Source organism: Balaenoptera acutorostrata, chromosome 2 (assembly GCF_949987535.1).
Source record: "Balaenoptera acutorostrata chromosome 2, mBalAcu1.1, whole genome shotgun sequence".
In the NCBI taxonomy this organism is placed as follows: Eukaryota; Metazoa; Chordata; class Mammalia; order Artiodactyla; family Balaenopteridae; genus Balaenoptera; species Balaenoptera acutorostrata.
The window spans coordinates 136,214,626-136,238,301 of NC_080065.1; the positions used below are offsets into that span (position 1 = coordinate 136,214,626).

At 41.5% G+C, this 23,676-nt stretch overlaps 1 protein-coding gene across 10 annotated transcripts in view; it reads left to right on the plus strand.

The window, feature by feature from the left end:
• The window catches only part of SLC36A1 (solute carrier family 36 member 1), a 296,571-nt gene that overhangs the window by 29,752 nt on the left and 243,143 nt on the right, over positions 1–23,676 (plus strand). For 9 of the 10 annotated variants that reach the window (XM_007188614.2, XM_057539733.1, XM_057539736.1 and 6 more), the window contains exons 8-9: positions 3,476–3,574; positions 8,214–8,380. In XM_007188614.2, coding sequence (XP_007188676.1) covers positions 3,476–3,574; positions 8,214–8,380 — 266 coding nt within the window. The remainder of the gene's footprint in view (positions 1–3,475; positions 3,575–8,213; positions 8,381–23,676) is intronic. The other variant, XM_057539734.1, reaches the window with a different exon arrangement.

Here is a 23,676-nt window from a genome sequence, read left to right on the forward strand (position 1 = left end):
GGGTTCCATAGCATCTCAGTCCCCCCTGAAGGTAGTGTCCATCCAGGGCATTGTCTGTGCCTCGTACAACCTGCGCTTTTGGATGAGGCAGCCCTGCTGACTTCCCGAGAGCGATTCTGAGCCTGTCTCTGGGCTCAGCCAGGAGGTAGGTTGTGATCTGATAGTGCTATCTGCCCGGGTCTGGCTGTGTGTCCAGGAGCTTCATTTTGATGTGGTACACAGCTAAAGATGTCCCTCTGGGTTGTTTTTGTTGTTGCTGTTAGTTCTGTCTCATCTTGGCATTTTGCCCTCGTTACCTTGATGTTTCCTCCTGCTGTCCAAAGTTCCTGAATTTTCACCTAAACCCGAGCCTGTACGTGACCCGTGCTCTTGCGCCTCAGGCTCATGCCATTGTAGGAAGTCGCCTGATGCCTTCCACGCGAGCAGGTGTCTTCATCATGTGCATGACAAATGGCACAGTTCTGAGCAGAGTGCCTTGCCCAGAAGGGCTCCCAATAAATCCAATAAATGTGTTGTCACTGCATATCCTTAATTCTTTTTTTTTGGCCGCATCGCACAGCTTGTGGGATCTTACTTAGGTCCCCTGACCAGGGACTGAACCCGGGCCATGGCAGTGAGAGCTCGGAGTCCTAACCACTGGGCTGCCAGGGATATCCTTGATTCTGAGATGTATTTTTTCACAGTTAATAGCGTTTCCAAAATTGGAGTACACCTGACAATCCTTATGTACATTTAACAGCATTTTTTCAAAAAGCTGTTACAATTATGTGATAATGTGGTACAAATGAGGAGATAATATGTTGCAAGTGAGCCGATTTTAATTTGTACATTTCTTTGTAAATGAAAGTTTTTCCCCAAGTTTAATTCGTTGGGGTGTAAGGCAGTAGCAGTCATTACATATGTAGAATTATAAATTCCTTCTGCTGGTCTCATTCACCCCGGTATCCCCAGATATGTATTTTGAAATTCCCTCTCTGATATCTCAGCCCAATCTGATGTATGACTCTGGGCAGTAGTCATCCATTAACCAACAGATCCACTAACCTCCTGTTTTCAGGAACTTTAGTTACACTGTGACTCAGGGATAATTACGGGGTGATCTCACCCTCATATTTCATCAAAGAACAAAAATATTTACGAGTCTTCTCTTCATTCTAGGAACTGAAGTGCTTCTTTTTTCTTTTTTGGCTGTGTTGGGTCTTCATTGCTGCACGCAGGCTTTCTCTAGTTGTGGCGAGCAGGGGCTACTCTTCTTTGCGGTGTGCGGGCTTCTCACTGCAGTGGCTTCTCTTGTTGCGGAGCACAGGCTCCAGGCACACGGGCTTCAGTAGTTGCAGCACGCGGGCTAAGTTGTTGCGGCACGCAGGCCCTACAGCGTGCAGGCTTCAGTAGTTGCGGCACATGAGCTCTAGGGCGGGCAGGCTATAGTAGTTGTGGAGCGCAGGCTCTAGAGCACAGGCTCAGTAGTTGTGGCACACGGGCTTAGTTGCTCCACGGCATGTGGGATCTTCCTGGACCAGGGATCGAACCCATGTCCCCTGGCAGGCAGATTCTTAACCACTGCGCCACCAGGGAAGTCCCTGAAGTGCTTCTTATGAGAGATATAACTGATTTCTTAGCAGGGGCTCAGAAAAAAAAAAAAAAAGAAAGCATTTAAAAAATCCTTTATATTTTAGGAAGACTATAATATAATTGCTTTGAAATCTTTTAAAGAGAAGCCTATTACAGAGAGGAATAGTAGATATCTTTTTGCTCTCTGACATTATTCCATCACACTATTAGAACATGCCCCATATCTTTCTAGAGACCTCTTTAGTGAAATCAGTTTTAAAAGATTGTAAAAGGCAGTTTTAAAGTCATTTTTTAATCTAAAGGCCAAATTCTGAAAGGATGGCAGCTTCTCTCTCTTCTGAGTCCTGCTCCTTCAATATTGTCCATCACTGGAGACTCTTGCCCATTGGTCAGCTAGGTGGGTACATACTTACATTGTACCTGCAGTTATCAAGTGCCTTGGTTTTTATTTGCCTTCTTTTAAAAATGCTGTTTTTGCTATATTTTTCCCCATATGTGCCAATACTCCTGTCATGTGCCTATCAAAAATATTTTCCAAGTGTTGATTTACAGAATTTTTGAAAAAAGAGAGAAAGGGAAGTAGAGAAAAAAAGAGAAAGTGCTCATCTAAAAATCTACCACCTTTCCCTCAGCTTTATCTCTGTGGAGTGTTTATGTAGTTGTATCATGGTGAATATATAAATTTAAAAAATATTTTTCTCATTACTATTTCATAAGCAGTTTTCATGTACTCCTTAGTTATCCCACTCTTTACTTTTTAAATAGTGCATAACATTCTGTGGTTTATTGGATGTGCAGTAAACTAACTGTTCAGATGTTTGGGAGCATTTGTTATCACTTACTGTTAAAAAGCCTTGCTCAACTTTTTTCATATTTTCATCATTTTTTTCCTACTTAGATTATATTTCTGGGGATGGGATTACCTAGTGAAAGAACATGATTCTTTTTATGCAGTCTCTAACATTTGAAGTTTTTTTAAAATAAATTTATTTTTTTATTTTTGGCTGCGTTGGGTCTTTGTTGCTGTGCGTGGGCTTTCTCTAGTTGCGGCGAGCGAGGGCTACTCATCGTTGTGGTGCGCAGGCTTCTCATTGCAGTGGCTTCTCTTGTTGCGGAGCAGGGGCTCTAGGCGCACGGGCTTCAGTAGTTGTGGCACGCGGGCTTCAGTAGTATGGCTCGTGGGCTCTAGAGCGTGGGCTCTAGAGGGCAGGCTCAGTAGTTGTGGTGCACGGGCTTAGTTGCTCGTGGCACGTGAGATCTTCCCGGACCAGGGATTAAACCCATGTCCGCTGCGTTGGCAGGCGGATTCTTTTTTTTTTTTTTTAAATGACTTATTTATTTATTTGTTTATTTATTTACGGCTGTGTTGGGTCTTCGTTTCTGTGCGAGGGCTTTCTCTAGTTGCGGCAAGTGGGGGCCACTCTTCATCGCGGTGCGCGGGCCTCTCACTATCGCGGCCTCTCTTGTTGCGGAGCACAGGCTCCAGACGCGCAGGCTCCGTAATTGTGGCTCACGGGCCCAGTTGCTCCGCGGCACATGGGATCTTCCCAGACCAGGGCTCGAACCCGTGTCCCCTGCATTGGCAGGCAGACTCTCAACCACTGCGCCACCAGGGAAGCCCCGGCAGGCGGATTCTTAACCACTGCGCCACCAGGGAAGTCCCAACATTTGAGTTTTTAATGGTACTTTGGGCTAGTCTTTCCCCAAAGCAAGTAGGGTTTTCTCAGCTTGATGGAAAAAAAAAAAAAGAAAGGCTATAAATGACCCCAAATCATCTGTCAAATGTTAGACTTTCTCCCTTCAGAGGATCTTGGACTTAGGAAAGTTTTGACCTGTCTGATGCTGGGGTTGAAATCATGAATGTCTATATAGCCTTTGCTCTGTTTTATTTTCTCTCTTTCAGGATATCCCAGACCCCAGTTTACTCCCCTTGGTGGCATCCTGGCAGACCTACCCTCTGTTCTTTGGCACGGCCGTTTTTGCATTTGAAGGCATCGGGATGGTAAGAGTTGCACTGTGATTCTCTGGTGCCCTCAGTGTCCTTGAGGTCTGCTTTAAGGAATGCTGAGGAAATGCTATTAGAAATTATCTTCTGAGTCTTATTGGCCAGTTAATGAACAGTGTTTCAGAGACTCCACTGAAGTTTCCCAGCTCCAGCTTTTGGAAGTAAGTTGTATGTAATTTGAGAATGTTTCCCTTCAATCCCTCTCTGTTGCACACTCACCTCCTGTGTGTGCAGTAAGCAGCAGTGCAGGGCAATTCTGAACACAGGGTCTAGATTCAGACTGACTTGGGGTGAGTCCCGGCTCTGCCAGAGAGTAGCTGTGTGACCTTGTGCAAGAACTCGCCTTCTCAGAGCCTTCATTGTTTGCTTCTGAAAAGTGGGCTTAATGTTTAGTAGTTGTTAGGATTAAATGAGATATGTGTAAAGTGCTTTGTATGGTCCCTGACATATGGTGAGCATTAAGTACTTTTTATTTTCGTTAATAATACTATTGATTTTATTGTTAAGTCAGTAAACATATGAATGAATTCTCTGCCCTGGAACACTGTTGAGCTGTATTTTCCTTGTATAAATGAGTAGCCTTTACTCCTAGCTCAGCTTCCCCGTGTTGGTGCTGTGATTTCACCAAATTCTTCTCCTAAAGGGAGGAATCGGTCACTCAGGTGTACCTATTTTGGTTTTTATTTGTGTTTTTCATAATAAAGGTCCAGAATTCTTCTCTGAAGAAAGTTATTAGCTCTGCTGGCCTAGGGCTTAGGAAATGGGAAGACACTTCTTTCATGGAATATCTTTTTGTCCCCATTTGATTGTCCTGTCACCTTATACACTTTTAAGAAAACCTAGAAGCTGGACATTTTTTGTCACAATTTAAGGAATTGCCCTGGTGGTGTCCATGGAATGTGAGGCTCTAACAACATGGGGAAGGCTTTTTGAGTGATTGTGTGTACGTGATTGTCCTGAGGTTTTGAACCTTTCCCTGTGCTTGCTCTTGGGGCTTCTCATTGCCCAAGAAGAATGTCTCATCTTTTTTTTTTTTTTTTAATTTTTTAAAGTAAATTATTTATTTTATTTTTGCGTTGGGTCTTCGTTGCTGTGTGCGGGCTTTCTCTAGTTGCGGCAAGCAGGGGCTATTCTTCGTTGCGGTGCATGGGCTTCTCGTTGCAGTGACTTCTCTAGTGGAGCACGGGCTCTAGGTGCGTGGGCTTCAGTAGTTGTGGCTCATGGGCTTAGTTGCTCTGTGGCGTGTGGGATCTTCCCAGACCAGGGCTCGAACCCATGTCCCCTGCATTGGCAGGCAGATTCTTAACCCCTGCGCCACCAGGGAAGCCCCAGAATGTCTCATCTTGATTCACAGACATATAAGGTTTCCCTGCTGCTGGGGCAGAGGCCTGAAGGGGCCTGTATTATAGCAGCAGAAAGAGGTCCTGAGCACTCGGGGCTGGAAAGAAGAGGCTGAGTGAGTGTGGAAAGTTGCCCGGGTTCTTAAGGAACGTTGTACTGCATTTGTCAGTTTTCCCTAACAGCACAGGGCAGAAATTGTTCTTTCCTTCATTTCATTAGCTGAGGCTTGGATACGGAGTGATTCTGTAATTGTCATTATCTGTTACTTCAAGATGTGTCCATGTTTTCTCTTCTTACAATAGAGACACTGATGTTTTTTTTTTTTTTTTTTTTTTAAAGGATTTTCTTATTTATTTATTTATTTATTTATTATTTTTGGCTGTGTTGGGTCTTCGGTTCGTGCGAGGGCTTTCTCCAGTTGCGGCAAGCGGGGGCCACTCTTCATCGCGGTGCGGGGACCGCTCTTCATCGCGGTGCGCGGGCCTTTCTCTATCGCGGCCCCTCCCGTCGCGGGGCACAGGCTCCAGACGCGCAGGCTCAGCAATTGTGGCTCACGGGCCCAGCTGCTCCGTGGCATGTGGGATCTTCCCAGACCAGGGCTCGAACCCGTGTCCCCTGCATTAGCAGGCAGATTCTCAACCACTGCGCCACCAGGGAAGCCCGACACTGCTGTTTTGACTGTTAGTTTGGATCTGAGGGCTGTTGGGCATGACCGGTAAGAGCTCTGGACTCACTGGGGTTTCCCGTGCTCTCTCCGTTTCTGCACCATTGGCCTGGGCTGGCCGGGCTGGAGGAGACGGGCACCCTGCCCTCTGGCTCCTGAGACTCTCCATAGAAAGAAACCGAAGGAAAGCTTAGAAACTGTTTCTCATTGGATATGGATCAACTGAAGCTTGAGCCCCTTGAGCCAGTCGCGGGGGGGGGGGGGGTTGCTGAGGGCCAGTTGGAGATGCAGAGCAGTGATGCACCCCAGAGCCCCAGGCCTGCAGCAGGCTCGCAGTGTCTGCCATCGCCGGGTGTGTCTGGCTCAGACCTGCTCTGCCTGGTGGCCGCAGGCCCTCAAGGAAAATGAGCATAATGACAAGATCAAAGACAGTCGGGGACGGGGTGGGGCAGTTTGATGTTGCCCTGAGTCACGTTTCGGGAGTCAGACCAGCCAGGGGCAGTTGACAGCAGATCATGAAGGTTGTCACAGTCACACTTGCTATTTTCCCTGTCCCTATACGAACGAGCCTTCATTAAGGGCCATTCCTAACAGTATGGAGGTTCCTCAAAAAACTAAAAACAGGGACTTCCCTGGTAGTCCAGCGGTTAAGACGCCTCGCTCCCAACGCGGGTTCGATCCCTGGTCAGGGAACTAACATCCCACACACCGCAACTAAGCCCACACGCCGCAACTACTGAGCCTGCACACTCTAGAGCTGGTGCGCCACACCTAGAGAAGCCCACACGCCGCAACGAAGACCCAGCACAGCCTAAATAAATAAATAAATAATAAATAAAAATAAATTTATTGAAACAGAAACCTAAAAATAGAGTTGCTATGTGATCCAGCAATTCCACTCCTGGGCATCTACCCAGACAAAACTATAATTTGAAAAGATACACGCACCCCTATGTTCATAGCAGCACTATTCACAATAGCCAAGACGTGGAAGCAACCTAAATGTCCACTGACAGATGAATGAATAAAGATGTGGCATACACACACACACACACACACACACACACACAATGGAATATTACTCAGCTATTGAAAAGAATGAAATAATGCCATTTGCAGCAATGTGGTTTCAACTAGAGATTATCATACTAAATGAAGTAAGTCAGAAAGAGAAAGACAAGTATCGTCTGATATCACTTATATGTACAATCTAAAATACGACCCAAACAAACATATCTACAAAACAAGAACAGACTCACAAATAGAACAGACTTGTGGTTGCCAAGGGGGTGGAGGTAGGGAAGGATTGAGAGTTTGGGATTAGCAAATGCAAGCTATTACATATAGGATGGATAAACAACAAGGTCCTACTGTATAGCACAGGGAACTGTATTCAATATCCTGTGATAAATCATAATGGAAAAGAATATGAAAAAGAATATATATATGTATGACTGAGTTACTTTGCTGTGCAGCAGAAATTAAACACAACATTGTAAGTCAACTATACTTCAATAAAATTTTTTAAAAGAAAATTTTCATAATAAAAATTATAAGTACTAAAAAAAAAAAAGGGGGGCCTTTCCTTGGCTTTGGCTAATGTTAAAGAAAGTCCTGGGCTTCCCTGGTGGTGCAGTGGTTGGGAGTCCGCCTACCAATGCAGGGGACACAGGTTTGAGCCCTGGTTCGGGAGGATCCCACATGCTGTGGAGCAACTAGGCCTGGGCGCCACAACTACTGAGCCTGCGCTCTAGAGCCCGTGAGCCACAGCTACTGAGCCTGCTTGCCACAACCATTGCAGCCTATGCACCTGGAGCCCGTACTCCACAATGGGGGAGGCCACCACAATGAGAGGCCCGCGCGCCGCGTCTGGGGAGAGCCCGCGTGCAGCGGCAAGGACCCAACGCAGCCAAAAATAAAATAAATAAATTTAATTAAAAAAAAAAAAAGTCCTCTGCTGTGAGGGAGAAGGCCATGAGTATCAGTGGTTTGACATAGGAGTCTGGAAACTGGGTTTTGTTATACATCTCCACGATCCTCAATCTCCAGGGTCCTCTCGGTTTCTCTAACTTGGAGATTTCACTTGTCACTGCTAGTGCCCACCCCTTTTGAGGTAAGGAAACAGTTTCTGGGAACTGGAGTGGCAGTTTTCCCTGACCTGCATTTTGCATTCTTGGGACAGGTTAGCAGAGCTGTGATTTCAGGTGAGGTACAGCTGGCTTGGGCCACCACCCGTGTCTCTTCCTTGTTGCGCTGGGTGGGCATGATGCGAGAGGGCCTGCTGGGTGCCATGCCACCTGCATTCGAGGGGCAAACAGCACTCCCAGCCCACAGGGATCTTGTAGCCGGAGGCAAAGAGCCAGCCTGTGTCAGGAGTCCTGGCTTCGGGACCTGCCCGCCCTTACCTCCTGGGACTTCCTGCTTAGACAGCAGGCTCCAGAGCTCCTCCAGCTCGGCAAGCGTAACTAATGAGGAACAGCTTGCATTTGTCTGTCTAGTCAAGGACAGATGTGCTTTGGGGGAATTTGGGGATAGAGAAGTTACTTTTTTCTGAGACTATTACTTTGTTGTTGTCATTGGCCATTAATGTTGCTTTATTCTATGCTTTCTCTTCTCTCACTACTCTCCTAGGTTCTGCCCCTTGAAAACAAAATGAAGGATCCCCGGAAGTTTTCGTTCATCCTCTATGGGGGAATGGCTATCGTCACTGTCCTCTACATCAGCCTGGGGAGTCTGGGATACCTGCAATTTGGAGCTAAGATCCAAGGGAGCATAACCCTCAACCTGCCCAACTGTTGGTATGTGGGGGAAGATGGAACCCTGGGAGCACCGGGTTTTTTAAAAAATGAATGAGGGTCAGAATGTGTATTTTTCCTCCTCCCTATCTCTTAAATCAGCCCACTTCACTTTTTAAAAAAATTTTATTTGTTTTATTTATTTATTTTTGTCTGCATTGGGTCTTCGTTGCTGCGGGCAGGCTTTCTCTAGGTGCGGCGAGCGGGGGCTACTCTTCGTTGCGGTGCGCCGGCTTCTCATTGCAGTGGCTTCTCTTGCTGCAGAGCACGGGCTCTAGGCACATGGGCTTCCTTAGTTGTGGCACGCGGGCTCCAGAGCACAGGCTCAGTAGTCGTGGCACACGGGCTTAGTTGCTCCACGGCATGTGGGATCTTCCCAGACCTGGGCTCGAACCCGTGTCCCCTGCACTGGCAGGCGGATTCTTAACCACTGCGCCACCAGGGAAGCCCCAGCCCACTTCACTTTAGCTCTCCCTTGCCACCAGCCCCCAGCCTAGCACCATCCCTCCTTGGCTGCCCACTAAGCCTTTTGGCTGGTTTCCCTGCCTGGGTCTGACTCTCTCTCCATATCTGTTCTCTTCCTGTTACCCGTGTGAGCCATCTAACCCGTAGTCCAGTCATGCACTTCCCCACTGAGAAGGTTCAAAGGCTTCCTTTAGTTCTTATGATAAAGAGGAAACCTTCAGGTACAGTCAGGGCTACTCAGGCTCTAGCCCCACCCCTACCTTATTCCTTCTCAGTGAGGAGGACTCAGCCTGGGCGTCACTCTGTTTGAGAAACTTCTCTGATGTCTCAGCCACAGACACTTCATGTCTAGGTCAGTGGCCCTCCTCACTGCTGCCCTGGAGTCCCGTGAGGATCCTGTCCTAATTCTTCTCCCATTGTGTTGTAGTTGTCCATTTACCTGTACTGTGATCTCCCTACATTGTAAGCTCTGAGGGCAGCAACTGTCCAGTTCTTCATTTTGCCCCAAGCCCCTGGCACAATGCCTGGCGTACGATCAAAACCCAGTGAAAAGTTTTTGAATGAAAAGGAGGACTAAGCGCTGAGACTGTGAGGCATTTATAAATGAGGAGAGGTTACCAGGAAGCCAGTGGGGCACAGAGGATAGAGGTGATCTGCCGTGTCCCAGCTCTATGGCCTTGGACAGATCACAGCTTCTCACTGCCTCAGTTCCCCTTTCTGGGAAATAAGAATAGTCATTTTTGCCGGGATTGTCATGAAGATCAAAAGATGTGTGTGAGCTTTCTAATACTGTGCTGGCACTATGGAGAAGTAGGATGCTGCAAGAGCTTTATGCTTTGGGTGAGTCATTCTGATGGAAATGGATGCTGCGTGGATTGGTTGATCCCCTGACTGATGGTGCCACTTCTCCCCGGAGATCTGAGCCCAGAAGGGTCAAGCATCCAGTCCATTGACCTTGAACCATTCTAAATAGACAGAGAAAGAGGAGGGCAAACCTGCTTGGTTCCCAGCTTCTGCTGTGCCTGTCCCATGGCTGTCACCTGCTCCATGTGCAGGTGCAGCTGGAGCCTCTCACCGTGGGCCTGGGATGCTAGGGAACCCTTCTGTATCTCATTTTCCCTAAGTCATGGTTGCTGTATTGTAGAGAAGCACTGAGACATACTGAAATGCTTCCTAAGAAGGTAGATGTCACAGGGTGTGTCTTAAGCAGCAGTTCTTTTCGGAAGATTACAATTTCATTGCAGAGAGCAGCCGTGAGCAGATTCTGAGAAGCTTGTCGAATGCCCTAGGGATCAGAATAACCTTTCAGGCCAGTCTGGTTTTAGAGCTCTGATCAGTGATGCATTGTACAAGGACAGATTGAGAAAACTGAGAAAAACATTTTTTCAGGAGTATCAGTGTTTCTCACAGGACACCCTAATCAGCAGGGCTCTGGGAACTAGGTTTGTTGTATGGCCAGCCAAGTGGTAGCCCTGAAATGGGCTTTTGTTTTCTGAAAGTCCTTCTCTTTCCCTCTGACGCCTGCTTTTAAATTTCCAAATGTTCCTGCCCTTTCAAGAGAGAAGAGTCGGGTGGTAGCTCGCATAAGTGAAGATAAATGGATCAGGAGCCGCGGAAGCAACCCACATAATCTGAAGCCATAGCTGAGCATCTGTCTTCTTTCCTCTGATGTTTCAAACCCACCTCCCCTAATCTTTCTGCCTCCATTCGGGTGTGATTTATTTGGCCATCCCAGCAGGTGACTATCCTGATTCTAGACTTCCCAGCACTCCAGAAGGCTTTGGTGCTGCACTGAGTTTAATTATAGAGCCACTAGCTGGTTTCTTCCCCAAGGATTTTTATCATCTCTTCTTGGAGCAAGTAAGACGTTTTGTCAATCTCAGTTTCTCCCAGGGTGTTCTGCTCATAGCATTAGAACATCTTCTAGGTATTAATTTCGACCACAGAGGAATTCAGTATGTATCATGCACAATATAATCACCACTTTTAAATAGATTTCCAAGGGAGGGAGGTCCGTGTTTCTCGCTTCATAATGCATGAGGATCTTATTTGAAGTGGAGCTTTGCTTAGGGGCAGTGTCCTTCCCTTTAATGATCAAGTCAGATCTGTGAATACTTATTGATCAGGACTTTCTTCTCCTCTGCACAGTCCTAGGCCTGGGATAAGATAGAGATGTCCCATGGTGAGTTAGCAGTCTCCCTGAGAAGCTACCCATGAAGCAGTAGTAGGATAGTAACCCTAGTGGAATGGAAAGATGGATTTTGCTCCTGCCTCTTGCCCTGTGTGGTCACTGTCTGATTCTAGGGAGCACTGAGTTGGATGGGAAGGATATAAATAGGCTTGTTGGAGTTACATTGTATTTTTTTTAATTTATTTTTATTTATTTATTTTTATAACATCTTTATTGGAATGTAATTGCTTTACAATGGTGTGTTAGTTTCTGCTTTATAACAAGGTGAATCAGTTATACATATACATATGTTCCCATATCTCTTCCCTCTTGCCTCTCCCTCCCTCCCACCCTCCCTATCCCACCCCTCTAGGTGGTCACAAAGCACCGAGCTGATCTCCCTGTGCTACGCGGCTGCTTCCCACTAGCTATCTATTTTACGTTTGGTAATGTATATATGTCCATGCCACTCTCTCACTTTGTCACAGCTTACCCTTCCCCCTCCCCATATCCTCAATTCCATTCTCTAGTAGGTCTGTGTCTTTATTCCCGTCTTGCCCCTTAGGTTGCTTCCCTGTCCTGGCTATTGTAAATAGAGCTGCAATGAACATTTTGGTACATGACTCTTTTTGAATTATGGTTTTCTCAGGGTATATGCCCAGTAGTGGGATTGCTGGGTCATACGGTAGTTCTATTTTTAGTTTTTTAAGGAACCTCCATACTGTTCTCCATAGTGGCTGTATCAATTTACATTCCCACCAACAGTGCAAGAGTGTTCCCTTTTCTCCACACCCTCTCCAGCATTTATTGTTTGTAGATTTTTTGATGATGGCCATTCTGACCGGTGTGAGATAATACCTCATTGTAGTTTTGATTTGCATTTCTCTAATGATTAATGATGTTGAGCATCCTTTCATGTGTTTGTTGGCAATCTGTATATCTTCTTTGGAGAAATGTCTATTTAGGTCTTCTGCCCATTTTTGGATTGGGTTGTTTGTTTTTTTGATTTTGAGCTGCATGAGCTGCTTGTAAATTTTGGAGATTAATCCTTTGTCAGTTGCTTCATTTGCAAATATTTTCTCCCATTCTGAGGGCTGTCTTTTGGTCTTGCTTATGGTTTCCTTTGCTGTGCAAAAGCTTTTAAGTTTCATTAGGTCCCATTTGTTTATTTTTGTTATTATTTCCATTTCTCTAGGAGGTGGGTCAAAAAGGATCTTGCTGTGATTTATGTCATAGAGTGTTCTGCCTATGTTTTCCTCTAAGAGTTTGATAGTGTCTGGCCTTACATTAAGGTCTTTAATCCATTTTGAGTTTATTTTTGTGTATGGTGTTAGGGAGTGTTCTAATTTCATCCTTTTACATGTAGCTGTCCAGTTTTCGCAGCACCACTTATTGAAGAGGCTGTCTTTTCTCCACTGTATATTCTTGCCTCCTTTATCAAAGATAAGGTGACCATATGTGCGTGGGTTTATCTCTGGGCTTTCTATCCTGTTCCATTGATCTATATTTCTGTTTTTGTGCCAGTACCATACTTTCTTGATTACTGTAGCTTTGTAGTATAATCTGAAGTCAGGGAGCCTGATTCCTCCATCTCCGTTTTTCTTTCTCAAGATTGCTTTGGCTATTCGGGGTCTTTTGCGTTTCCATACAAATCGTGAAATTTTTTGTTCTAGTTCTGTGAAAAATGCCACTGGTAGTTTGATAGGGATTGCATTGAATCTGTAGATTGCTTTGGGTAGTAGAGTCATTTTCACAATGTTGATTCTTCCAATCCAAGAACATGGTATATCTCTCCATCTATTTGTATCATCTTTAATTTCTTTCATCAGTGTCCTATAATTTTCTGCATACAGGTCTTTTGTCTCCATAGGTAGGTTTATTCCTAGATATTTTATTCTTTTTGTTGCACTGGTAAATGGGAGTGTTTTCTTAATTTCACTTCCAGATTTTTCATCATTAGTGTATAGGAATGCTAGAGATTTCTGTGCATTAATTTTGTATCCTGCTACTTTACCAAATTCATTGATTAGCTCTAGTAGTTTTCTGGTAGCATCTTTAGGATTCTCTATGTATAGTATCATGTCATCTGCAAACAGTGACAGCTTTACTTCTTCTTTTCCGATTTGGGTTCCCTTTATTTCTTTTTCTTCTCTGATTGCCGTGGCTAAAAATTCCAAAAGTATGTTGAATAATAGTGGTGAGAGTGGGCAACTTTGTCTTGTTCCTGATCTTAGTGGAAATGGTTTCAGTTTTTCACCATTGAGGACAATGTTGGCTGTGGGTTTGTCATAGATGGCCTTTATTATGTTGAGGAAAGTTCCCTCTATGCCTACTTTCTGCAGGGCTTTTATCATAAATGGGTGTTGAATTTTATCAAAAGCTTTCTCTGCATCTATTGAGATGATCATATGGTTTTTCTCCTTCAATTTGTTAATATGGTGTATCACGTTGATTGATTTGCATATATTGAAGAATCCTTGCATTCCTGGGATAAACCCCACTTGATCATGGTGTATAATCCTTTTAATGTGCTGTTGGATTCTGTTTGCTAGTATTTTGTTGAGGATTTTTGCATCTATGTTCATCAGTGATATTGGCCTGTAGTTTTCTTTCTTTGTGACATCTTTGTCTGGTTTTGGTATCAGGGTGATGGTGGCCTCATAGAATGAGTTTGGGAGTGTTCCTCCCTCTACTATATTTTGGAAGAATTTGAGAAGTATAGGTGTTAGCTCTTCTCTAAATGTTCAGTAGAATATGCCTGTGAAGCCATCTGGTCCTGGGCTTTTGTTTGTTGGAAGATTTTTAATCACAGTCTCAATTTCAGTGCTTGTGATTGGTCTGTTCATATTTTCTATTTCTTCCTGGTTCAGTCTCGGCAGGTTGTGCATTTCTAAGAATCTGTCCATTTCTTCCAGGTTGTCCATTTTATTGGCATAGAGTTGCTTGTAATAATCTCTCATAATCCTTTGTATTTCTGCAGTGTCAGTTGTTACTTCTCCTTTTTCATTTCTAATTCTTTTGATTTGAGTCTTCTCCCTTTTTTTCTTGATGAGTCTGGCTAATGGTTTATCAAATTTGTTTATCTTCTTAAAGAACCAGCTTTTAGTTTTATTGATCTTTGCTATTGTTTCCTTCACTTCTTTTTCATTTATTTCTGATCTGATCTTTATGATTTCTTTCCTTCTGCTAACTTTGGGGGTTTTTTGTTCTTCTTTCTCTAATTGCTTTAGGTGTAAGGTTAGGTTGTTTATTTGAGATGTTTCTTGTTTCTTAAGGTAGGATTTTATTGCTATAAACTTCCCTCTTAGAACTGCTTTTGCTGCATCCCATAAGTTTCGGATCATCATGTTTTCATTGTCATTTGTTTCTAGGTATTTTTTGATTTCCTCTTTTATTTCTTCAGTGATCTCTTCGTTATTAAGTAGTGTATTGTGTAGCCTCCATGTGCTTGTATTTTTTACAGATCTTTTCCTGTAATTGATATCTAGTCTCATAGCGTTGTGGTCGGAAAAGATACTTGATACAATTTCAATTTTCTTAAATTTACCAAGGCTTGATTTGTGACCCAAGATATGATCTATCCTGGAGAATGTTCCATGAGCACTTGAGAAGAATGTGTATTCTGTTGTTTTTGGATGGAATGTCCTATAAATATCAATTAAGTCCATCTTGTTTAATGTATCATTTAAAGCTTGTATTTCCTTATTTATTTTCATTTTGGATGATCTGTCCATTGGTGAAAGTGGGGTGTTAAAGTCCCCTACTATGATTGTGTTACTGTCGATTTCCCCTTTTATGGCTGTTAGTATTTGCCTTATGTATTGAGGTGCTCCTATGTTGGGTGCATAAATATTTACAATTGTTATATCTTCTTCTTGGATCGATCCCTTGATCATGATGTAGTGTCCTTGGTCTCTTGTAGTAGTCTTTATTTTAAAGTCCATTTTGTCTGATATGAGAATTGCTACTCCAGCTTTCTTTTGATTTCCATTTGCATGGGATATCTTTTTCCATCCCCTCACTTTCAGTCTGTATGTGTCCCTAGGTCTGAAGTGGGTCTCTTGTAGACAGCATATACACGGGTCTTGTTTTTGTATCCATTCAGCCAGTCTATGTCTTTTGGTTGGAGCATTTTATCCATTTACATTTGAGGTAATTATCGATATGTATGTCCCTATTCCCATTTTCTTAATTGTTTTGGGTTTGTTATTGTAGGTCTTTTCCTTCTCTTGTGTTTCCTGCCTAGAGAAGTTCCTTTAGCATTTGTTGTAAAGCTGGTTTGGTGGTGCTGAATTCTCTTAGCTTTTGCTTGTCTATAAAAGTTTTAATTTCTCCATCAAATCTGAATGAGATCCTTGCTGGGTAGAGTAATCTTGGTTGTAGGTTTTTCTCCTTCATCCCTTTAAATATGTCCTGCCACTCCCTTCTGGCTTGCAGAGTTTCTGCTGAAAGATCAGCTGTTAACCTTATGGGGATTCCCTTGTGTGTTATTTGTTGTTTTTCCCTTGCTGCTTTTAATATTTGTTCTTTGTATTTAATTTTTGATAGTTCGATTAATACGTGTCTTGGCGTGTTTCTCCATGGATTTATCCTGTATGGGATTCTCTGTGCTTCCTGGACTTGATTAACTATTTCCTTTCCCATATTAGGGAAGTTTTCAACTATAATCTCTTCAAATATTTTCTCAGTCCCTTTCTTTTTCTCTTCTTCTTCTGGGACCCCTATAATTCGAATGTTGGTGCGTTTAATGTTGTCCCAGAGACTGTTCTCAATTATTTTCATTCTTTTTTCTTTATTCTGCTCTGCGGTAGTTATTTCCACTATTTTATCTTCCAGGTCACTTATCCGTTCTTCTGCCTTAGTTATTCTGCTGTTGATCCCTTGTAGAGAATTTTTAATTTCATTTATTGTGTTGTTCATCATTGTTTGTTTGCTCTTTAGTTCTTCTAGGTCCTTGTTAATTGTTTCTTGTATTTTCTCTATTCTATTTCCAAGATTTTGGATCATCTTTACTATCATTATTCTGAATTCTTTTTCAGGTAGACTGCCTATTTCCTCTTCATTTGTTAGGTCTGGTGGGTTTTTACCTTGCTCCTTCATCTGCTGTGTGTTTTTCTGTCTTCTCATTTTGCTTAATTTACTGTGTTTGGGTCTCCTTTTTGCAGGCTGCAGGTTCGTAGTTCCCGTTGTTTTTGGTGTCTGTCCCCAATGGCTAAGGTTGGTTCAGTGGGTTGTGTAGGCTTCCTGGTGGAGGGGACTGGTGCCTGTGTTCTGGTGGATGAGGCTGGATCTTATCTTTCTGGTGGGCAGGTCCACGTCTGGTGGTGTGTTTTGGCGTGTCTGTGACCTTATTATGATTTTAGGCAGCCTCTCTGCTAATGGATAGGGTTGTGTTCCTGTCTTGTTAGTTGTTTGGCATAGGGTGTCCAGCACTGTAGCTTGCTGGTCATTGAGTGAAGCTGGGTCTTGGCGTTGAGATGGAGATCTCTGGGAGATTTTTGCCATTTGATATTACGTGGAGCTTGGAGGTCTCTTGTGGACCAGTGTCCTGAAGTTGGCTCTCCCACTTCAGAGGCACAGCCGTGACGCCTGGCTGGTGCACCAAGAGCCTTTCATCCACATGGCTCAGAATAAAAGGGAGAAAAAATAGAAAGAAAGAAAGAAAGAAGGGAAAATGAAATAAAGTAAAATGAAATAAAGTTATTAAAATAAAAAATAAATAATAATTATTATGAAAAAAATTTTAAAAAGTGAAAAAAAACACAAAAAAACGGACGGACAGAACCCTAGAACAAATGGTAAAAGCAAAGCTATACAGACAAAATCACACACAGAAGCATACACATAGACACTCACAAAAAGACAATAAGGGAAAAAAAAATATGTCTTTGCTCCCAAAGTCCACCTCCTCAATTTGGGATGATTCATTGTCTATTTAGGTATTCCACAGATGCAGGTACATCAAGTTTACTGTGGAGATTTAATCCGCTGCTCCTTTCCCTTTCTTTTTTTTTTTTTTTTTTTTTTTCCACACACACACACTGTATTTTATTTTTACAAGAGATAGATAGACTGACACCAAGCATTGTACATGGATGACCACAACAAAAGCAACAATGATTGCAATTACCAAACATGAAACACACTTATACTATGTCATAACATTGACATTCAGTCCAGTAATCCTCCACTGTAACAGCTCCTTTACTTTGCAGTGAAAATTGATTTGTATATTCTTTTCCTCTGAGTCCTTGTGGGATTTTTTTTTTTTTAATTCAGACAGAAAGTCACAAAAATTATACTCATCCTCATCAGTTCACTCAGTCCCATGTAATTAATTTCTTTTTTTTCATCTTGATCTTTTGTTAGCACTTTTATGAGTTCATCAGTTTTTCATTAGAGTTCTGAAAATGCTTATTCATTCAGTTCAGCAGTACAGTCAGTTACCAGAAACCTGTACTTGTCAGTGTCTTTTCCATGAATTTCTTGAAGATGAAACTCTTTTATAGGAACATATTTGCAAAATCATCAGAGTACACCCAGAACTGTCTGTAAATGACAAAAGACTTAAAAATGACCATGGTTAAAGATTTGATGAAAGTTCATAATAATGCAGTTGACAAGAAAATTAGTTATTTCTGAGATATACATTTTAAAGTAATAACTAGGATTATTACTTATAACATTATACCAGAACATATAAGATTTTTAGACGTTTCCTGTAATGTCTGAAACATTTATATTAACATATTTCCATACATATTTCCATACAAATACAAATATAAGATTTTTAGAAATTTCATGTAATGTCTGAAACATTTATATTAACATATTTCCATACATATTTCCATACAAATACAAATATAAGATTTTTAGAAATTTCATGTAATGTCTGAAACATTTATATTAACATATTTCCATACATATTTCCATACAAATACAAATATAAGATTTTTAGAAATTTCATGTAATGTCTGAAACATTTATATTAACATATTTCCATACATATTTCCATACAAATACAAATATAAGATTTTTAGAAATTTCATGTACTGTCTGAAACATTTATATTAACATATTTCCATACATATTTCCATACAAATACAAATATAAGATTTTTAGAAATTTCATGTAATGTCTGAAACATTTATATTAACATATTTCCATACAAATAACCCAATGAAAGTTTAGTATTAGTTGTTTTGTTTGTTTTTTTATACTGCAGGTTCTTATTAGGCATCAGTTTTATACACATCCGTGTATACATGTCAATCCCAATCGCCCAATTCAGCACATCACCATCCCCACCTCATCGCAGTTTTCCCCCCTTGGTGTCCATATGTCCATTCTCTACATCTGTGTCTCAACTTCTGCCCTGCAAACTGGCTCATCTGTACCATTTTTCTACGTTCCACATACATGCATTAACATACGATATTTGTTTTTCTCTTTCTGACTTACTTCACTCTGTATGACAGTCTCTAGATCCATCCACTTCTCAACAAATGACTCAATTTCGTTCCTTTTTATGGCTGAATAATATTCCATCGTATATATGTACCACAACTTCTTTATCCATTCGTCTGTTGATGGGCATTTAGGTTGCTTCCATGACCTGGCTATTGTAAATAGTGCTGCAATGAACATTCGGGTGCACGTGTCTTTTTGAATTACGGTTTTCTCTGGGTATATGCCCAGTAGTGGGATTGCTGGGTCATATGGTAATTCTATTTTTAGTTTTTTAAGGAACCTCCATATTGTTCTCCATAGTGGCTGTATCAATTTACATTCCCACCAACAGTGCAAGAGGGTTCCCTTTTCTCCACACCCTCTCCAGCATTTGTTGTTTGTAGATTTTCTGATGATGCCCATTCTAACAGGAGTGAGGTGATACCTCATTGTAGTTTTGATTTGCATTTCTCTAATAATTAGTGATGTTGAGCATCTTTTCATGTGCTTCGTGGCCGTCTGTATGTCTTCTTTGGAGAAATGTCTATTTAGGTCTTCTGCCCATTTTTGGATTGGGGTGTTTGTTTCTTTGATATTGAGCTGAATGAGCTGTTTATATATTTTGGAGATTAATCCTTTGTCCGTTGATTCATTTGCAAATATTTTCTCCCATTCTGAGGGTTGTCTTTTCGTCTTGTTTATGGTTTCCTTTGCTGTGCAAAAGCTTTGAAGTTTCATTAGATCCCACTTGTTTATTTTTGTTTTTATTTCCATTACTCTAGGAGGTGGATCGAAAAAGATCTTGCTGTGATTTATGTCAAAGAGTGTTCTTCCTATGTTTTCCTCTAAGAGTTTTATAGTGTCCAGTCTTATATTTAGGTCTCTAATCCATTTTGAGTTTATTTTTGTGTATGGTGTTAGGGAGTATTCTAATTTCATTCTTTTACATGTGGCTGTCCAGTTTTCCCAGCACCACTTATTGAAGAGACTGTCTTTTCTCCATTGTATATCTTTGCCTCCTTTGTCATAGATTAGTTGACCATAGGTGCGTGGGTTAATCTCTGGGCTTTCTATCTTGTTCCATTGATCTATGTTTCTGTTTTTGTGCCAGTACCATATTGTCTTGATTACTGTAGCTTTGTAGTATAGTCTGAAGTCAGGGAGTCTGATTCCTCCAGCTCCATTTTTTTGCCTCAAGACTGCTTTGGCTATTCGGGGTCTTTTGTGTCTCCATACAAATTTTAAGATGATTTGTTCTAGCTCCGTAAAAAATGCCCTTGGTAATTTGATAGGGATTGCATTGAATCTGTAGATTGCTTTGGGTAGTATACTCATTTTCACAATGTTGATTCTTCCAATCCAAGAACATGGTATATCTCTCCATCTGTTGGTATCATCTTTAATTTCTTTCATCAGTGTCTTATAGTTTTCTGCATACAGGTCTTTTGTCTCCCTAGGTAGGTTTATTCCTAGGTATTTTATTCTTTTTGTTGCAATGGTAAATGGGAGTGTTTCCATAATTTCTCTTTCAGATTTTTCATCATTAGTGTATAGGAATTCAAGAGATTTCTGTGCATTAATTTTGTAACCTGCAACTTTACCATATTCATTAATTAGCTCTAGCAGTTTTCTGGTGGCAGTTTTAGGATTCTCTATGTATAGTATCATGTCATCCGCAAACAGTGACAGTTTTACTTCTTCTTTTCCAATTTGTATTCCTTTTATTTCTTTTTCTTCTCTGATTGCCGTGGCTAGGACTTCCAGAACTATGTTGAATAATAGTGGTGAGAGTGGACATCCTTGTCTCGTTCCTGATCTTAGAGGAAATGCTTTCAGTTTTTCACCATTGAGAATGATGTTTGCTGTGGGTTTGTCATATATGGCCTTTATTATGTTGAGGTAGGTTCCCTCTATGCCCACTTTCTGGAGAGTTTTTATCATAAATGGGTGTTGAATTTTGTCAAAAGCTTTTTCTGCATCTATTGAGATGATCATATGGTTTTTATTCTTCAATTTGTTAATATGGTGTATCACATTGATTGATTTGCGTATATTGAAGAATCCTTGCATCCCTGGGATAAATCCCACTTGATCGTGGTGTATGATCCTTTTAATGTGTTGTTGGATTCTGTTTGCTAGTATTTTGTTGAGGATTTTTGCATCTATATTCATCAGTGATATTGGTCTGTAATTTTCTTTTTTTGTAGTGTCTTTGTCTGGTTTTGGTATCAGGGTGATGGTGGCCTCATAGAATGAGTTTGGGAGAGTTCCTTCCTCTGCAATTTTTTGGAAGAGTTTGAGAAGGATGGGTGTTAGCTCTTCTCTAAATGTTTGATAGAATTCACCTGTGAAGCCATCTGGTCCTGGACTTTTGTTTGTTGGAAGATTTTTAATCACAGTTTCAATTTCATTACTTGTGATTGGTCTGTTGATATTTTCTGTTTCTTCCTGGTTCAGTCTTGGAAGGTTATACCTTTCTAAGAATTTGTCCATTTCTTCCAGGTTGTCCATTTTATTGGCATAAAGTTGCTTGTAGTAGTCTCTTAGGATGTTTTGTATTTCTGTGGTGTCTGTTGTAACTTCTCCTTTTTCATTTCTGATTTTATTGATTTGAGTCCTCTCCCTCTTTTTCTTGATGAGTCTGGCTAATGGCTTATCAATTTTGTTTATCTTCTCAAAGAACCAACTTTTAGTTTTATTGATCTTTGCTATTGTTTTCTTTGTTTCTATTTCATTTATTTCTGCTCTGATCTTTATGATTTCTTTCCTTCTGCTAACTTTGGGTTTTGTTTGTTCTTCTTTCTCTAGTTTCTTTAGGTGTAAGGTTAGATTGTTTACTTGAGATTTTTCTTGTTTCTTTAGGTAGGCTTGTATAGCTATAAACTTCCCTCTTAGAACCGCTTTTGCTGCATCCCATAGGTTTTGGGTCGTCGTGTTTTCATTGTCATTTGTCTCTAGGTATTTTTTTATTTCCTGTTTGATTTCTTCAGTGATCTCTTGGTTATTTAGTAACGTATTGTTTAGCCTCCATGTGTTTGTCTTTTTTACGTTTTTTTCCCTGTAATTCATTTCTAATCTCATAGCGTTGTGGTCAGAAAAGATGCTTGATATGATTTCAATTTTCTTAAATTTACTGAGGCTTGATTTGTGACCCAAGATGTGATCTATCCTGGAGAATGTTCCATGCGCACTTGAGAAGAACGTGTAATCTGCCGTTTTTGGATGGAATGTCCTATATATATCAATTAAATCTATCTGGTCTATTGTGTCATTTAAAGCTTGTGTTTCCTTATTTATTTTCATTTTGGATGATCTGTCCATTGGTATAAGTGAGGTGTTAAAGTCCCCCACTATTATTGTGTTACTGTCGATTTCCTCTTTTATAGCTGTTAGCAGTTGCCTTATGTATTGAGGTGCTCCTATGTTGGGTGCATATATATTTATAATTGTTATATCTTCTTCTTGGATTGATCCCTGGATCATTATGTAGTGTCCTTCCTTGTCTCTTGTAACATTCTTTATTTTAAAGTCTATTTTATCTGATATGAGTATAGCTACTCCAGCTTTCTTTTGATTTCCATTTGCATGGAATATCTTTTTCCATCCCCTCACTTTCAGTCTGTATGTGTCCCTAGGTCTGAAGTGGGTCTCTTGTAGACAGCATATATATGGGTCTTGTTTTTGTATCCATTCAGCCAGTCTATGTCTTTTGGTTGGGGCATTTAATCCATTCACGTTTAAGGTAATTATCGATATGTATGTTCCTATGACCATTTTCTTAATTGTTTTGGGTTTGTTTTTGTAGGTCCTTTTCTTCTCTTGTGTTTCCCACTTAGAGAAGTTCCTTTAGCATTTGTTGTAGAGCTGGTTTGGTGGTGCTGAATTCTCTTAGCTTTTGCTTGTCTGTAAAGCTTTTGATTTCTCCATCAAATCTAAATGAGATCCTTGCTGGGTAGAGTAATCTTGGTTGTAGGTTCTTCCCTTTCATCACTTTAAGTATTTCATGCCACTCCCTTCTGGCTTGCAGAGTTTCTGCTGAGAAATCAGCTGTTAACCTTATGGGGGTTCCCTTGTATGTTATTTGTCGTTTTTCCCTTGCTGCTTTCAATAATTTTTCTTTGTCTTTAATTTTTGCCACTTTGATTACTATGTGTCTCGGCGTGTTTCTCCTTGGGTTTATTCTGTATGGGACTCTCTGCGCTTCCTGGACTTGGGTGGCTATTTCCTTTCCCATGTTAGGGAAGTTTTCGACTATAATCTCTTCAAATATTTTCTCTGGTCCTTTCTCTCTCTCTTCTTCTTCTGGGACCCCTATAATGCGAATGTTGTTGCGTTTAATGTTGTCCCAGAGGTCTCTTTGGCTGTCTTCATTTCTTTTTATTCTTTTTTCTTTAGTCTGTTCCGCAGCAGTGAATTCCACCATTCTGTCTTCCAGGTCACTTATCCGTTCTTCTGCCTCAGTTATTCTGCTATTGATTCCTTCTAGTGTAGTTTTCATTTCAGTTATTGTATTGGTCATCTCTGTTTGTTTGTTCTTTAATTCTTCTAGGTCTTTGTTAATCATTTCTTGCATCTTCTCAATCTTTGCCTCCATTCTTATTCCGAGGTCCTGGATCATCTTCACTATCATTATTCTGAATTCTTTTTCTGGAAGGTTGCCTATCTCCACTTCATTTAGTTGTTTTTCTGGGGTTTTTTCTTGTTCCTTCATCTGGTACATAGCCCTCTGCCTTTTCATCTTCTCTGTCTTTCTGTAACTGTGGTTTTTGGTCCACAGGCTGCAGGATTGTAGTTTTTCTTGCTTCTGTTGTCTGCCCTCTGGTGGTTGAGGCTATCTAAGAGGCTTGATGGGAGGCTCTGGTGGTGGGTAGAGCTGACTGTTGCTGTGGCGGTCAGAGCTCAGTAAAACTTTAATCCACTTGACTGTTGATGGGTGGGGCTGGGTTCCCTCCCTGTTGCTGTGGCGATCAGAGCCCAGTAAAACCTTAATCCACTTGACTGTTGATGGGTGGGGCTGGGTTCCCTCCCTGTTGGTTGTTTTGCCTGAGGCAACCCAACACTGGAGCCTACCCGTGCTCTTTGGTGGGGTTAATGGCAGACTCTGGGAGGGCTCACGCCAAGGAGAACTTCCCAGGACCTCTGCTGCCAGTGTCCTTATCCCCACGGTGAAACAGAGCCACCACTTGCCTCGGCAGGAGACCCCCCAACACCAGCA